The 18,672-nt window shown below is 42.1% G+C and overlaps 1 protein-coding gene across 2 annotated transcripts in view; it reads right to left on the bottom strand.

The window, feature by feature from the left end:
• Positions 1-6,480, bottom strand: part of NPTN (neuroplastin) — a 68,064-nt gene extending 61,584 nt beyond the window's left edge. Inside the window, exon 1 of one of the 2 annotated variants that reach the window (XM_087856798.1) lies at positions 6,216-6,480. In XM_087856798.1, coding sequence (XP_087712924.1) covers positions 6,216-6,306 — 91 coding nt within the window. In that variant the 5' untranslated portion in view covers positions 6,307-6,480. The remainder of the gene's footprint in view (positions 1-6,215) is intronic. The other variant, XM_087856797.1, reaches the window with a different exon arrangement.
• Positions 6,481-18,672: the final 12,192 nt, after the last annotated feature.

Genomic DNA, 18,672 nt, shown 5'->3' with positions numbered 1-18,672 from the left:
ACATTTGGATAGGACTAAAATTATTGGTACAATCTGTAACTTAATGTTTTCTGATAATAGAAACTTACATAATATATTTAGAACCCTGACACTTTCAGAATGATTCCACATCATCTCATTTATATTTCATTGTCTAGTCAATGTGAAGCAATACTTGGGTGTAACGATATAAAGTAAGGTAAAACAAAGGGAAACAAAGCCTATCAAAACTGATATATTTCTGGAAAATACCATAAAATAAACCACAAGCTTCTAGTAACTAGGATTATTTGGAAAGAAAGCCAGTCTTAAAACATTCCATAATTGTTTTCAGAAATGCAAAAGAATACCATTCACTACTTTTTAGTACAAGGAACTTAACACAAGGTGTTTCCATCAAAGCTGACCACAATCTGTTTTAAGGAAGAGATAGGACTGGGTTTTTACAACTTCAAGCTTAAAACAAGAAACAAAAAACCAGCAGGTGGGGAGGAACATTAAACCTGTCTCCCACTAATTTACTGCATGCAAATAAATGTAGATACTTATGAAATTCTTTAAACCCCATTTCTACACAGATCAATTAAAAGTTCTGAGCCAATCAGGTCAAAATAACCTCGTTAATCAGGTCTGATTAATAAATGTGTATCTTTGTATTTACATAAAAACAAACAAAAAAGGCCTCTCTCAGTTTTAGATAACATAAACTGGAATTAGGTACAAATCTTGACTCCCTCTCCTAAATTGAATAAATTCTTGAAAAACAGACATTTTATACAGAAATAATGATTTACATAAGATCACCGCAATATTTCGCTTTAAACTCAATGAGAGGTCCATATATATGACTATAAAATCGAACAGTTTATAAATCAACTAATTTTACTGGAGAGGTTTCCTACCTTCCCAAAGCTAATCCTTACCAACTAAAATCAGGAATTCTGAAAAAAAATTCACAAAAACCTCACAAACAAGTTTAAAAATGCATTATCTAAGGTGCTTAAAATTAAATTCCATGTCATCAATGGCATTTTAAAAAATTCATGTAAAATGATAATGTTTTGTTTAAAGAGACACACTGAAAGGTAAGCCAACTGTTCACAGGAGGTGATTTTTATACCATTTTTTAAAACATTGATGTGTGAATTTATTTTAGAGGTCCCTGCTCTATTTCTTTTCTGACAGATTCTATTTTTCCAGATGCTCCTCAAATGAAGATTTATTCCTCAATCTTACATCCTACTTTTCTCCTTGTACTACTGTAGCCTTTCTTGTCTTTGCCTTTCTCTTAGAACTTCATTCTCTACTTCTGATCCTGTCCAGATTGTGCTCTCGCTGTAAACAAAAATGGAATAGATGCAGAAAATTTTTCACAGAATTCACCTCTTCCGAAACTTATTTGCATAATTTTACTCAAACTTCAATTGAACATCTGCAAAATATCCAACATAGTCATTGTTTTTCTACACTTCACTTGTGTAGATGTTAGCTACTTGTTACCTTCCCAAACTGTCTTCTAAACAAAAACTTTCACATAGATCCAGCAAAGTATCAGATTTTACACACATCTTACTTTGAAAAAGTACCTCAAACTAAGTGAATGAAAACATGTCCAAATCGTTGGAACACTTATCTAGTCATATCTGTTCATCTTTGCAAACCCAGTTAAACAATTACTTTTATTTTTTAAGAAAATAATAAAGACAATACAGTAATATTTTGCCTTTTACTAACGTCTAAAGATATACTCTAGAGAAAATATTTCACATCAAAATTGTATTGAGGAAAAAGAAAGGGGTTTCTTCAAGGCAAAACAGTCTAATTTCTCAAGAGGATTGGTATAACTCACTCAGAGTCAGACCTGCAATGATCTTCACTCTTAATTTGTGGCAAATGCTTGGCCTGTGGAGCACATTGATATTTAAGGGCTTTTATTTTCTTAAACCTTGGTGTATTAACAGGTCAGCTCTATTAAGTCTGACAACACAAAAACCCCATCTGCATCTCTTTCTAATTTGAAACCAGTAACCTTGAAAAACAAAGACTAAGAGCCCAGGAAGGATCCTGACTTAGCAACATGGCCTTTCCACCAGAGACCCAGGACCAATTCTTCATGCCTAGGTGCTCGATTCTATTAGTAGTGACACTTGTCAGTTGCCTGAGAGACTGGAGGCTTATAATCTCCTTAGGAAATGCTTTATTCCAAGGCAAACTATTTCTTCTGGTCATTTAAAATCTTATTTGGATTAATTAAGATTCCTTACTTGACATCTGGCATGTCATTTGCACCACAGATGCTATAGGTAACATCTGCCTTCTGTGACTCATTTCGGTTCATGCAAAGAAGAGAGGTACAATCAATAGCAAGTACATGTCTAAAAACATACTCAGGGAGAGAAAACTGCCAAACCACCGAAGCAAACAGCACTTGACAGAAAAGAAAAAGATTTGTGAATCATCTATTGCTAATACTGGCACTGTTACAAATGACAATGTTCGCAACTATCTAGTATCACCCAAGCAAAATGGTTTCTTAAAATGTTGCTCATTGATAATAAAATTCATTAGACTCCTTTTCTCCCACTAAGCACTGTTAATTATCCAACTTTATATTTTCAGTATGAATATAGTGCATTTTTACACTCCACTCCACATTCATTCATTAGTTAACATCTCCAACACTCCCACTATGTGCCAGGCACTACCCTCCACTTCTCTTTTCCACAACAATGGGATTCTATGAAAAGATGATACCTAACCCATATGAAAGATATTTAGTTCACTGAAAGAAAAAGAAAGGCATGAAATCTCCCCGACAATGAAAATATAAACTTCCTCACCAGCATTTGCAACTGCAGACACAGCGCAGCTGGTCACTTAAAGTTACATAAGCACAAATCTCTCTGTTCAGGGCCTTCAAAATGGCCTACTTAATTTTATTCAAGATAGTGAGCAGCATTAACTATTAAGTGCTCAACATATACATGATGAAAAACAAGTAATAATGCTTTTTAAGGGATAATAACAGTAACAGCGAACACTTACTATAGTGAGCAAACATTTAGTACATATAGTTACTGTTATGCTACATAATGTAGCATATGGCACATATAGTAACATATAGTAACATATGTTACATATAGTAACAAGTGTTACATATAGTAAAAATTCACTCCCTACTAAAACTCACTATATGCCAGGCAGAAATCAAAGTGCTTTATAGCCATTACCTCATTTAATCTTCGCATCACCCCTAGGAGATTGGCATTATTATAAACTTCCTTTTACAGATAATAAAACTGAGGCTTGGAAGTATTAAGCACTTTATACAAGATCCCTTACCTAGAAGAGCCGGACTCAAACCCAGGTCTATCGGGATCCAAAGGCTGTGCTCTTGATCACCAAACAATATCGCTTGGTTCACCCTCATTCAATTTGAAAGTCTGAAGTTTTTCAATGTTTTATCAGAAAGGTTACTTTTTAAGTTACTTTTTACTTTTAAACAAGTTTCCTCCTTTAAAATGAATTAGATCTTTCTTGATACATAAAAAAACCAACACCTTAACTAAGGATTTTACTTTAAACTGTGGTCCTAAAAGTCTTAAAGTTGGATGAGAAAGTCTATCTGAATGAAAACCCTGAGTCTCTACGGTAATGGGTCACAGCTGAGAAGCAAGAGGCCATGAGTGTCATCAGTCCAAACAATTCATTTTAGGAAAAATGAAAGAGACCTTTTGAAAAACATTTATAATCATTCTAAACTACCACATACCTAATCCAAAAACACTTAGGTTTGAGAGGTTTTTTCCCTAAGTCATCATTTTAAATAATCTAACATTTTGACATCATACAAAGCATGGTATCCATTTCTGATGCACCATAAGAAAATACAAACTCCATGACAAGAGGTCAGACTCTTGCAGGGCTATTACCAGTTGAAAGCATGAATCTTATCATAAAACATATTATAGAGAGCTATCAAATGGCATCCTTACCTACACGGACTCAAACACAAAAAAAAAAACCCAGCCATTTCTTTCTTAAATTAAATTTACATCCATTTGGGTCAACTACAGGGCTCAGCTTCACTTCACCAGTCAGGTCATATGACTGAATTCAAGCTCATTTCAAGGAAAAGCTGCACTATGCCATATTTAGAACACATATCACTGAGAATAGCCAGTCGAGTCTTTGGTAGGCCTATCCAAAAACATTGCTTTAGTTGCTAAGAAACTACAATTTTGCCGTATTATAAATCATTGAAAGCTAAGCCATAGCACAGAGATTAAACATGCTAAGATCAAGAATCTCTCACCTATCATGCCAAATGACACCATGCTATTTCCACAAATCAAATAGGTGAAATTACTATTGGGCTCCTTCAAGCCATATTGTTAACACAAACTAAAAACTGACGAGACAAATCAGACTAACTCTACCCCGCCTTCCACAGTGGCCTCATGCTTCGGAGGAAACTGAAAAATACCCAACCGACTTCATATATTCAATGTTAGAGACAGAAAAATATTTCCTTCCTGACCCCTGCAGTGATAATTCAAGGCCATGAAGCATACATAAGACTTGATTAGTGCAATCTGGTACAAACAACACTTATATTTAACTGATGGTGCTTTTTCTATCCTTTATTGATATATTTTCACTGTAATCTTCAGCATTTTAAGCCCAGACTCTCCATAAACCCTTACCTTCATTGGCTTCATCATTGATTTTTTTAAAAATGAAAGCCATTAAATTCCAACTATTCTAACAAGTAATTTTAAATTGTTCCAGTATAACAGGACACTGAATAATTGGCAAAAATAATTTCTAGTTCACTCTCTAGTAGGGACTTCTCAAATTCTTTCCTATAAAAATATTTTTAAACCTCTTAAAGGCTGTTTCCACAAAAGCAGAAACTAGTTCACAGTACCTCTGAAAGATCAATTCAGCAGCTGAATTGTAACACGTCTTCACCAGTCAGAATATTTTTTGTCTTGCTCCCCCATCACAGTGATTTCCCACGATTTCTCCATCTTCTCTAAAGAGCTTCAGTTCAAAACCTAATTGTTTCCACTATACACTGCACCCATCTCAGGAACTACTTTCATGGTCCTCAGAAATAATGTCTGTTCTGCTTTGAAACTTTCAGATCTTTAAAACCCACTTCCTCCATCTCCCTCTCCCCAGTCAGATTCAGTCCCACCACTGCAGTTCCAGTTATGTGTCTCTGCCTTCCCAAAGGCCTAAACAATATCATACAGCACTCGCCACAACTCAGCAGCTCCTCCCGTCCCTCCTCCACACTGCAAACCAACATTACACCCCCGGCTTCCTGCATTTTACTCCCTTCCCTTATTTTGTCTTTCCCCCACCCCCATCTCTGTACCCAGGCACCCTTTTTGCTCTAATAAATATTCCCCCTACCTCAGTTTCAACGCTTTCTCCCCATCCTCTGCTCATTTTTCCTCTCCTTATTTAGAAACTCCTTTTTGCTCTCCCAACCACTACCCTAGAATGCCCAACACTCCACCCTCCTTAGCAAACCCAGCCCTCTTCCCCCATCTCGTCTAGAGCCACAGCTGCTTCTCTTTCCAGATCCCTTACTGCAGTCAACCCACTACCTTAGCTTTCCACCTACCTTCCCTCCACCTCCACATCCAAGGTTCCCTGAGTCTTTACCCCTCCTTGGGGCTCTAGTACTCTGCTCAGTATTCTTCAGGACTCCCCTCCCCCCAGAGTCTCCCTTATTTTTTAAGGCTGTCACCGGTCTCAGGGGCCCCCGTAGACTCTTAGACGACCCCAGTGCCCAGGACCCCCGTTCTCTTGGGGTGCCTGGCTGACACCACTCCCGTCGCCTTAAACACAAATACCTGTCTTCTACCGCCTCTTTAAAAACTGCGCCCCCTCCTCATCCGCCCCCGCTACTCCAGCTCCTCACATCGGCTTCCCGGTGTCCCCTCCCCGACTCGGAGAGACGAGCTCCACGATGCGGAGCCTCTAAGTCAGCAACACCTCAGGCTCCTAACGGACGCCCCCACCTCTCGGACCGGAGCCTCGGTTCTCACACCCGCGCCTCTTCGAACTCCAACCGGCATCTCCCCTCGGGTGCGCAGCCCTTCAGACTCTCGACCGGCCCTCTTCCCCTTCCTCCGGCACCTCCTCCGGCCCGGGACGGCCTCCTCCGGTCGCCGGCGTCCCTCGGCCCCCGCCCGGCCCGCCCCCGGCACCCCGCTTACCGTTCTGAGCGGCGCCTGGCCCTGGGAGGAGGGAGCCAGAGACCAGCAACAGCGAGAGGGCCAGGGCGCTGGGAAGCGACGAGCCCGACATCCTCCCTGCGGAAGACCGAACAGCGAATGGGCCAGGGCCGGGGCCGGAGCCGGGGCCGGGGAAGGGAGGGGAGGGAGGGAGGGGGCGGGCGAGTGCGCGAGGGAGTGAGCGAGGGAGGCAGCAACAGCTAGGCTCCGTCCTTCTCCGTCCTCCTCCTACCGCCGCAGCGCCCAAGCCTCGCGAGAACTTCTCTCCGGGCCGTGGGCGGCTAAGGAGAGACGGCGGCAAGGCTCGCGAGAAGAGGGGCCTCGACTAATGCTCCCGCCCCTCAGACTCGGTGTCCCGCCCCTGCGGAAGCTGATTGGCCTAGAGCGAGATGGGTCACGTGCCAAGGGCTCTTCTGGCCACGTGACGGAGCGAGGCGGGGCTCCTCCACTCCCTTGGCCCTGGGGAACCGTGGACTGTGGTTTCTGCTTACCCTCTGTGAAACCGGAGCGTCCATAAATAAGAGGAAGCTTTGAGGACACGTTTCCTCCTCTCATCCTGCTTTTCATTTGTTGGAGCTCTTGGCCGCAGAACTTGATGCACCACCACCTTTTTTACGCCTTCCTCTCATTGTCTCCAATCAAAGTCCTGTTAGGTCTTCCTTCCGGACTTTGACCTTAGACCCCTACAGCCATCTGGCTCCAACCTTCCTTTTTCACCTGTTTTTAATCTTTCAGGCGTAGTGATCGCCTCCCCTTGCCCAGTATTACCTTGTGCTTCCGGCTTCTACATTTGCTCCCGCCGCTTGAGATGTCCTCCTTTTCCGCACGCTTCTCCTCCTCCTCCCCCATTTTGACCTTATTTTAGTTTCATCGAATCTCAGGGCCTGAAGTTCAGCTAGCCTAATTGCGCATCCATAGGCACTAAATTCTACAAGGAAGTTATCATGTATTAACTTACATGAAGATCTTCAGAAGCATTTTTATGCAGCGAACATTTATTGAGTACCTGCTGGGTACCAAGTTTTCACATCTGCTGTGAAACCCAGATGAAAATATTGTCCCCATTTTTACGAAGTTCACAACCTAGTCTAACAGAGGAACAAGGAAGAGGACGAATGACTGCAGAGCAAAACGACCCATAGGAAAGGAGCCTCCGAAGTACTCTGCAGTGTGGTCACTACTGTTTGCATAGAATTGAGAAATGCACTTTTTAAGGGTATTTTTTTGTACTATCAGCACCGTCAATCCTTGGCCAACAAAGGAGTTTCTGTAGCTTAGCTCATCTCTGAGTCAGAACAGACATCCTGGGGAGTGTCTGTGGAGTGAGATTGGGAGAAGACAAGTAAGCAGTCCTGGTGATCTGACTCAATTCAAAGATAGAGCTTGGGGAAGCAGAAGGAAGGAACACTTACCAAGACCCTCGCAGGCTCAAGCCAAAGTAGTCGCAAGCTTTCAACATGAACTGGACAGCTGGTGGTTCCAGACTGAGCTTTCTAACAAACACTGGGACTACAACTGTGGCGTGTTGTTGATGGAAATGAAAGCAATATCCTCCGAGACCTTAGGGGTGTGTGTGTGTGACCGAAAGGTTGGCAGGTATCCTTTGATAAAGGCCATTCTGCAGACAGCTCTGCATGTAAGACTACAAGGCTGTCTGTGGTGAGACAGATTTTTGGCTAGTGGAAGTTTGGTGGGATGCAACCATAATGGTAATCAACATCCCCATTTAATTAGGGAGCCTCATAACAAGGGATCCTTGCAAAATGATTGTGCTTATTTTGTGGGTAGGGAAACTGAGGCCAAGAAAGGTGTGACCTGCCCCACGCCTGAGTGTTAGTGGTAATCATTAATACCAAACAGTCTGGTTTGACTCCTTCTGGGCTCATGGCAGGAGTGCATTTCCTTGGCCCCTCGAAGTTGGGAGTGCGTATGACTTACTTCGGTGAAATATGATAAATGACACCCATCATTTTCAAGCAGAAGCATATCATTGCCATTGCAGACAGTGTAGCATGCTCTTTTCCTTGTGTGGAGATCAGTGATGGTGATGGTGAAAGCATCTGTCAAAATGAAACTTAGAGCAGCCTGGGTCTGCCTCAGCACAATAAGCCTAGGCCTCCTGCCAACCTACATAAAACAGGAAATGTCTATTGAGTTAAGCTACTGAGATTCAGAGGTATTTTCTCCTAACTATTCTGGTTAGGGGGAAAATGAAATTCAAGTCCATCCCACTACCCCCATGACCCCTATTAGTTACGTGGAGTTGGCCAAGTGACCTAATCTCCCCTATTTATCTGTCAAATGGGGCTAATGATAGTACCTACCTCATAAGATTATAGGAGGAATAAATGATCAATTTATATGCAATGTTTACATCAGTTTCTGGTGCATGTAAACATTCAAATGTTGATTATAATGACAATAAATATTATTGCTGCTGCTGCAGTTCTAACTCCAGCCCTATGCTCTTACCACAACGTCATGCTACCTCCAACAAATCATTTGGGGGAAAAAATTTTTTTAAGAATTTATTTATTGGGGCGCCTGGGTGGCTCAGTCGTTGAGCATCTGCCTTTGGCTCAGGGCGTGATCCCGGAGTCCTGGGATCGAGCCCCACATCAGGCTTCTCCACTGGGAGCCTGCTTCTTCCTCTCCCACTCCCCCTGCTTGTGTTCCCTCTCTCGCTGGCTGTCTCTCTCTCTGTCAAATAAATAAATAAAATCTTTTTTAAAAAAGAATTTATTTATTTATATGAGAAGGAGAGAGAGAGCGAGCACAAGAAGAGGGAGGCGCAGAGGGAGAGGGAGAAGGAGACACCCTTGCTAAGCAGGGAGCCCGACGCGAGGCTTGATCCTAGGACCCCGGGATCATGAGCTGAACCAAAGGCAGACACCTAACCGACTGAGCCACCCAGGCGCCCCTGAGGGAAAAAAAAAGTTAAGTAGGGTGTTACCATCAACTCTCAAAATCTGCAGTTATGAGGACTCCTTTTACCCAGGAGAAAGTATCATAAAATTCTACGTGACAGTAGCTGTACTTTTTAGACCTCTTTTCTTGGAAAAATACATGATAACTAAAACCTTCCAATAGTTCAGTAACCTCTTTAAAGGAATTTAGTAATTTGTGTTTTGTTCTTTTTTTTTTTTTTTTTTTTTTTTAAGATTTACAGTCGCTTAGAATCTCTGTACAGGTAAGCGCGGCTGTGTGTAAGGATGGCTGAGCTCCTTGCAATATCTCACAGGAGCCGTAGGGGTCCTCAGCGCTCAGGCTGAGATGAGACACACTTTCCTGGCCTCCAGGGACTGCTTGGAGGTCCGCTTTCCGCTATTGACAGCGCCTCCTGGTGGCAAGACCTATAATAAAGCATTCCCAGTTGAAAGGTTTCTGGTGGTTTTGTTTGGTGTGGTTCATTGGTCATAGGAAGGATGTCCGTAAAATATAACAGTGATACTAGAGTTGACTTTGAATTTCCTAATGGTTCCCCACTCTGAACCTCCTGCAAAGATCTCTGTTCATTTGAAGTTCTTTCTATTCAGATATACTACCCTGACCATCTTGATTATTGTTATCTTCTGACTTCCACGTAATCTTTCCATGCCCCTTCCACTAGCACCATGCTTGAACACTATGGATGAGTTCAGCATCCATGTTGATGATCTGTTCAATACCCTGGCTTCTCAGTCCTTTGATCTTCTCACCTCCAACAACCCTCTTCACATAGCTACCTTTCTAAGTTCACACCCTCAACAATTCAATCACCCCAAAAAGTGCCCCATCTTCACAATATGAAAATATAATGCCTCACTCTCCATTTACCACCTCCCATCCTTTCAATTCTGTGTGCTAGGACCCCATTTGCTAAGTCTTCAACCTCCCCGAGACCTCTAATCCATTAATCCCACCAACTCCTTGTCCATTCTTCATTTCCCTCCTGGTCTAGCTTGGACTCAGTGATTCATCATTATAATCATTTCCTTACTCACCTCAACCTCCAACATACTTTCCTGGAAAAACCACAATCTGTCTAAGCACCACAGTCTGAGATGACGCTTCATATCTGCACCTGAGCAGCTGAAGGTTGTCAGAGAAAAATCACACCAACGGGCTGAATGACTTCGTTTTAAATTCTTGGTCTCAAACCTCAAACTGGTACTCACCACGACCCAGCAGTCCCACTCCTCCTTATGTGGTCTACATGAATTTGCGATCAAGTGATCACATGCAGGAAGTGCACATTTCTTTCATTTCTCTAAATCAAATTTAATCCATTCTGAGCACCTTTCTTTTTTTTATTTGTTTATTTGAGAGAGATAGGGAAAGAGAGTGGGGGAGGAGCAGAGGAAGGAGGACAAGCAGACTTCATGCTGAGCGCAGAGCCTGATGTGCAGCTCGATTCCAGGACCCTGAGATCATGACCTGAGCTGAAATCAAGAGTTGGACATATAACCTACTGAGCCACCCAGGTGTCCCCATTCTGAGCACCTTTCTGCTGAGATGGCAAGAAATTCCATTTTGCTCATTATGAGCTTCCCTCCTTACTTCCCGGGGTAAATATGAAATTCCTGGTGGGGATGTGGAGCAAGGAGAACTCCCATACACTGGGTTTAATGCAGCCCAAGACATTACATTTATTTGTTGGTTTGTTCAGTTCACTCTGGTCGTTGCTGGTATCTGCATTGCCCAGGCCCACGTGGCCCCTTGAGAACAAATGGTTCAGACCTTCCCACCACTTACCTTGCTAGCTTCACCCTACCCTACACTCCCTTTCAGTTCTTTGAGATTGCTCTGCTCCTTCCCACCTTGGGACCATTGCGCATTCTGTGACCTTTGCCCAGAATGCTTATCACCCATCCTCTTCACCTCATCTTCTTCTCATCCTTCAGACATCAGCTTCAAATCATCCCTCCTTACTGTGAAAATTAAAACCACATGAGATACCACTTTACATGCACACATTAATCATTTAGAAAACCAGACAATAGGGACACTTGGGTGGCTCAGTCGGTTGAGCGTCTGACTCTTAGTTTTGGCCCAGGTCACGATCTCGGGGTCCTGGGATGGAGTTCAGCCCAGAGTCTGCTTGAGATTCTCTCCCTCTCCCTCTGCCTCCCCTTTGCATGCTCTCGCACTCTCTCTCTCATATAAATAAATAAAATCTTACAAAAAAAAAAAAAACTCCTGACAATATTAAATGTTGGTGGAGATGTGGAACAAGAACTCCCATACACTGCTGGTATGCATATAAAAATGACAGAACTACTTTGGGGAACTGTTTGGTGGTTTCTCATAAAGTTAAATATATATCTAATTTATGACCGATAATACTACTCTTGTATTATCAGTGTCCCAGAGAAATGTGTCCACAAAACAATTTGCATAAGAATATTCCCAGCAACTTTACTCATAATACACATAATAGGAAACAATCCAAATATTCATCAACAGGTGAATGGATAAGCAAACTATGGTATCATCATACAGTGGAATTCTATTCAACAATAGTAATAATAATAAAAGAATGAACTACTGATACATGCAATAACATGAATGAACCTCCGAAGCATAATACTGAGCAAAAGAAATGAGACCCAAAAAAAGTATATACTGTATGATTCTGTTTATACAAAATTCTAGATTAGGCAAAACTGATGTATAGTGATAGAAATCAGATCAGTTTCAGTGGTTTCTCCAGAGATTGACTGGAAAAGGACATGTGGGAACTTTCTAAGGTAATGGAAATTTTCTCTATATTGATCTGGATGATGATTACACTTGTGCATGTATTTGTCAAAAATTCATCAAAACTATACCTCAATAGAAAAAATGCAAAACAAAACTATCCTATTATGAGAAAAGCCTTCTCTGGGCTCCATAACTCAATTAAACCTCACTAGTGTATACATTCATTGCTCCGTGTACCTTTTCTCCATACCATTATTCACAGTAGGGATTTTCACATTTATTTGTGTGGTTATTTAGTCACATCTGGCTCCTTCTCTGGACCTCCAGGAGGAGAAAACTATGACCAGCTTGTTGACCACTGTCTCTCCGGGGCCTAACACAGTGCCTGGCCTGCAGTGGGTACTTCATGACTATCTCTTGAGTGAACAGATGAGTCACAGAGCTGAACCCAGAATCTGGGATTCCTCATTCTCAGTCCAATGTTCCTTCTACTCTTCCACTCTGACAAAGGAGTCCAGGCCTGCCTCAAGGCCCAACTCTAATCCTACTTGTTCTGGGAAACCACGTCTACTTATCATTCATTCATCCCACGAATCTGAGTGCCTACTCTGTTCAAGGATATGGTTTTACAATGGCGAACACCTTATATGAGAGTGGGAAACATAGACACTGAACAGTAATGATTGTTCAATTCCTTAATTATAATTTTGATCTGTGCTAAAAGTAGATATATTAGATGATACAAGAGTATATTATAGGGAAGCCTAACTAAATCTGAAGTAGGAGGAGCAGTCAAGAAAATCTCTTAGAGGAAGGGACAGCGAAGCTTAAGGAGGCTTAAGAGTTAGCCCCACACACCTGGGTGGCTCAGCCGTTAAGCGTCTGCCTTCGGCTCAGGTCATGATCCCAAGATCCTGGGATCGAGCCCCGCATCAGGCTCCCTGCTCAGCGGGAAACTTGCTTCTCCTTCTCCCACTCCCCTTGCTTGTATTCCCTCTCTCGCTGTCACTCTCTGTCAAATAAATAAATAAAATCTTAAAAAAAAAAAGAGTTAGCCCCACAAAGATGGGGCAGGCATAGGCAGAGGACGTTTGTTCCAGGGGATGGAACTTCCAAGTGTGAAGACTCTGAAGGGAAAGGGAGCTCATGAAGGGCTACAGAGAAGCCCAGTGTGCCTGGAACTCAGAGAACAAGAGGGAGGGTGTGAAAAAGGAGGCTGAAGTTGAAAGAGGGGCATTGGGGTCAGATCTGCAATGCCTTAAGGAGCATGTGGAGGATTTGAGATTTTGGTCACCTATGAGTAAAGCTATAGGTTGGTTCCTTTAACATAAGCCTAGTCCAGAACCTGCTTGGTTGGAAGTAAAGTAAATCTCTCCCTAGAGCCCATATATTGAAGCAGAGTGAATAGTGAAGCTGTGTTCTCTATATGCCCAATCGTGTGCTACCATCACAATTTCCTTCTATTAATAACATCTTGTTTCGCTGTCCCCTCCAGGCTCAACTGTGCTGTAAGGAATTAAGGGAAGGGCCGTTCTTTCCTTGGGTTAGACCATAAATGGGCAAGAGCCCTCCCCAAAGGCCCTTGTATGCTGTCCCTAAGGGGAAAGCATGAAGGGAAAATGAAGCATAGAGGCCAGAGTTCAGGGTAGTGGATCCAGTCCTCCCTCGGCACAAGGAGAGTCTAGCGATTCCTGAGGCTGGATGACCAGCCCTCAATTTTTCCTCCTCCAGACACCTACAATGTATCTGTACCATCAAAAACAGTTATCTGGTCTTGCGTGATGGGTTAATGTAATATATCTCCACATCCAATCTCCCCATCTAGAATATAAGCTCATTTTAATGACCTCTATCTAGTATTTCACAGCTTTTCACAGATTACAAAGCATTTTCACATTCATTATTCCATTAGCTCACTTAGTTATCAAAACTCTATTTCATAAGCAGGATAACTGGGGCTCAAAAAGGAGAATAACTTGCTCAAGGCCCCCAGCTGGTGAGTAATAAAACCAAATAGAATTTGAACCCAAGTCCTTTGGACTCCAAAGGGAATGTGCTGAGTGTGGCTGAGTCACCAACTTGAGGAAGACAATCTCAATCTCCTAAAATGACCCTCTTCAGACAGCATGAGTCTTTTCTGATGATGAAGCAAGGTCTTTGGGCAAGATCTGCTGAGGTCAGTATAAGATCTGCTCATCTCCTGGACAGGAGTTTGGGGTGCTCATCCTCTCTTCAGGAAGTACTTTGGGTACCATCTCTACCCTGATAACCAACAGAGGGATGGGGCAGGGCAACTCAACAGCCAAGTTAGGCTCTCCCTGGTGTTAGAGACGGGGTTTCAGGGACTAATATATAACCCTCTTTTAATCCTTGCCCAAATTTGGAAACAATTGAAAGACAGACATAGGAATCAACTATCTGACTGGGTAAGTCTGCCAAATTCAGGGGTGAAGTGTTAGCAACCATATTTGTCTAGCAAACAAATTCATATTCTTCAACATCACCTTTATAACGGGGGTATTTTGATCTCCAAAGTGATATTGGAGAATATGGATTATTAATCTGCTAGCCAAATACACCTGCTAACGCTTTGCCCCTAAATTTGGCAGACCGTCCTGTTAGAGACACCGGCAGGGCAAGAAAATCATAATTCTCCCACTGTCACTGGAAAACTTAAGGGCACCACAGAGATACAGACAAACACCTGCTCTTTGTAAGTGGCAGGTCCCAAGCTTGCTGAAATCCTTCCATGCTCACCCACCAGAAAACTCACTCCTGAGCCCATGGGAAAGAGCAAGTAAGAGGAGGTAAGGAGTGTTAAAATAATGAAGTAGTTCTCTACCTTGACCACACATTAGAATCATCTGGGGAGCCTGAACAACACCAAGGCCAATATATATGTGCTAATATCCAGGTCCCAGCCCCAGAGATTTGGACTTGATTGGCCTGGGGTGGGGCCCAGCAGGTGTGGCCAAGTAATGTACTCTAATGTGCTGTAATGTGCTGCTTCTCAAACTTGGATGAACTTTAGGTCAACTGGGAACTTTTAAAACCCCAGTCCCTAGACCACAACAATTAAAACAGACTCTCTGGAGGAGGGACCCAAGCATCAACATATTTTTAAGACTCCCAAGGTGTTTCCAATGTGCAGCTAAAATTGAGAACAGGTGCTCAAATGCAATCTTAAAAAAAGCGGGTATGTAGCAGAATGACAACACTGTTAAAAAACAGATTTCTGGGGGTGCCTGGGTGGTTCAGTTGTTAAGCATCTGCCTTTGGCTCAGGGCGTGATCCCGGCATTCTGAGATGGAGCCCCACATCAGGCTCCTCTGCTGGGAGCCTGCTTCTTCCTCTCCCACTCCCCCTGCTGTGTTCCCTCTCTCTCTGGCTGTCTCTCTCTCTCTGTCAAATAAATAAATAAAATCTTAAAAAAAAAAAGATTTCTGGGCCTCACTGTATTCCTGTGGACCTGTAACTGATGTATTAAATTAAAAATCTGCAGATAATGACCTGTTGAATGAGGGGGAACAGGCCACCTGCGTAGGGCTGACAAGTGGTTCCCTGAGCATCTGGGTTCCCACTTTGGGGAAGTGAAAACTTCAGGGATCATTTTGATCAAAGGTACCATTTCAATACACTTACACAAAGAAAGTAAAGTTACAAGATTTATTACTGATGGATCCCATAAATGGGAGTGAGGGGGTGTACAATGAGCATGGGCAAAGGAAGTCCTCTGTCCCAAGTCAGGAGAGTGCAGGAGATAAGAGAGCATGGTCATAAATAACCTTTATTTATAAGGTGGTGGGGATGGAGGTCACTAACGCTTTGCAGGCTCAACTCTGAGGGGTTATTGTGAAAGGTACCCTGGAAGAGCAAAGTAGGAATTGGTGGTGGAAATCTGAACCTTGGTTCCTTATCGAAATATCCAGACTCGGTGTGAGCAGGGTTGTCATACTGTAAAATGAGACTCAAAAGAGCTGTTTTCTCATGACATTTACCCCCAGAAATTCTGATTCAGTAGGTCTGGGGTGGATCCTGACACTTTGCATTGCTAACAAGCTCCCAGGTAATGCTGATGCTCTTGGTTTGCAAACCACTCTTTGAGACTTGTCCCTGTCCAGGACAGAGCAGAGAAGTATTTCCTCCAGCAGTTGACAGAGCCATGAGGGAAGCCCGATGTTATAACTTTTGTCCGTAAAGGTCCATGGAAAAATAATTATCAGTCCAAGGGGAGCCTGGGTGGCTCAGTCGGTGAAGTATCTGCCTTCGGCTCGGGTCATGATCCCAGGGTCCTGGGATCGAGCCCCGTGTTGGGTTCCCTGCTCAGTGGAGAGTCTGCTTCTCCCTCTGCCTCTCCCTCACCTCCTGGCTTGTGCTCTCTCTCTCTCCAATAAATAAATAAAATCTTTTAAAATAAACTATCAGTACACAAAAAAATCTGTCCAATTGACCCATATGGTGTTTTAAAGAGAGTTACTAGGTTCTGGTTTTAAAAGGAATAGACTCTGCCACACTGTGGCTAGTGCCAGAATGCTCAAGGTGCTCTCCAGGTCACTGACTTTCCCACAGCTGGGAACCTCATTTCTGTCGTTTCCGTGTTAATGATCAATTATAGCTGTAAGATCAGTGTCTTCTTGGTATAGTCTCTTTTTCCTGAGAAATGCTCTGATCCACGCGAGTCTAATGGGACCATTCCATTCTTGCAAGACCCTTTACCCCTGTTTGATTCAAGGGGTGTGGCAAGACTCCAGCCGGGCTATTCAGAAGCCCCAGGAAATTCTTGGATTAAAATTTAGGATAACCAATCTCTCTCTGCTTATTGATATAAGCTATGAGATGTGAGAATTGAGATGTCAATGGCCAAGAGTCTTGCCATTTGCAAGAAGCCAGTCTGCAGAGAGGAAGATAATCCAAAAAAGACAGCAATGTTCCCTCTCCACTAGGAGCTCTTCAAGGAGGGGCATTACGTAGTATTCTATTGGCCAGTGTCTGGCATAGTTCATAGCACAAAGGAAGAGAGTCAATAAGTATCATAAACAGTTTTATTGAGGCATAATTAATAGACAATGAACTGCACATATTTAAAGGGTACAGTTTGATAAGTTTTGACATATTTATACACCTGTGAAATCATCACTGTTCATCACCCCCAGAAGTTTCCATGTGCTCCTTTATAGTCCCTCCTCCCACCTCTCCCCACCTACCCCCCTGGCAACCACTGATCTGCTCTCTGTCACTGTAAGTTTGCATCTTTTAGAGTTTTATGTAAATGGAATAATATAATACATATTATTTTTGACAGCTTCTTTCAGATTCATTCATGCTGTGCGTGTCAATAATTTATTCTGTTTTATTGTGAGTAGTATTTCACCGTATGGATATATCACAATTGCTTTATCCATTCACCTGTTGATGGATTTTTGGGTTGTTTCCAGGGAATGCCTGTCACAAATAAAGCTGCATGAACATTCTTGTACAAGACTTTGTATGGACGTATGCTTTCATTTCTCTTGGATAAACACCTAGGTGTGGAATGACTGGATCATATGATAGGTGTATAATCAACTTTTAAGAAACTGCCAAACTGTTCTCCAAACTTGGTTATGCCATTACCTTCCTGACAGTGTTTGAGACCTCTAGTTCTTCCACACTAACCTTTGGCAAGGTCAGTTTTTTAAATTTCACTCGTTCTACTAGGTATGTGGCACAGCATTACGGTTTTAATTTGCATTTCCCTAATGATTAATGATATTGTACATCATTTTATGAACTTATTGACAATCCATACATCTTCTTTGGTGGAATGTCTCTTAACAGTTTTGCCCATTTTTAATTGGTTTGTCTTACTATTGAGTTGTGAGAGTTTTTTCTATATTCTAAATATAAATATCAGATATGTTTTGCAAATATTTTCTCTCATTCTATGACCTACTTTATCATTTTCATAGCAGTATCTTTTGAAGATCAAAAGTTTTGATTTTGATCAAATCCATTTATCAACTTTTTCTTTTAATATTTATATTTGTGTGCCCTGTCTAAGAAATCTTTGCCTAACCACAAAGATTTTCTCCCATATTTTATTCTGAAAGCCTTAAGTTTTAGCTCTCACATTTATGTCTATGATCCATTCAGAGTTAATTTATATATATATATATATATATATATATATATATATATATATACGGTAAAGATCAAAAAAATTTTAGTGTCATTTGTCAAAAATACTGTCCTCTCCCCATTGAATCACCTTGGCACTTTTGTTACAAATCAGTTCTCCATACATGTGTGAACTATCCCTGGATTTTATTCTGTTCCATTGATCTGTATGTCCAGCCTTCCCCAAACCACAATGACTCAACGACTTCAAATTTATTTTAAGTCTTAAAATAAGATAGAAAGAAAAAAATAAGATAAAGTCCTTTGGAAATAATAAACCCGTATGTAAATATAAAAGACTTTCTTCATTTTTGAATATTTTAAAGATTTTACGTATTTATTTATTTATTTGAGAGAGAGAGAGAGAGAGAGTGCATGCACAAATGGGGGGAGGGGCAGAGGGGAAGGAAAAGGAAGAGGGAAAGAATCCCAAGCAGACTCAGCACAGATCATGGGGCCAGGAGTGGGGAGGTGAGGTGCCTCAGTCTCATGACTCTGAGATCATGACCTGAGTGGAAATCAAGAGTTGGACACTTCAACCAACTGAGCCACCCAGTCGCCCCTCATTTTTAAATATTTTAAAAGATAAGTGATTATTTAG

Source organism: Ursus americanus, chromosome 28, assembly GCF_024610735.1.
Source record: "Ursus americanus isolate L20-20 chromosome 28, mUrsAme1.1.p, whole genome shotgun sequence".
In the NCBI taxonomy this organism is placed as follows: domain Eukaryota; kingdom Metazoa; phylum Chordata; class Mammalia; order Carnivora; family Ursidae; genus Ursus; species Ursus americanus.
This window is presented reverse-complemented; position numbering and strand designations above follow the sequence as displayed.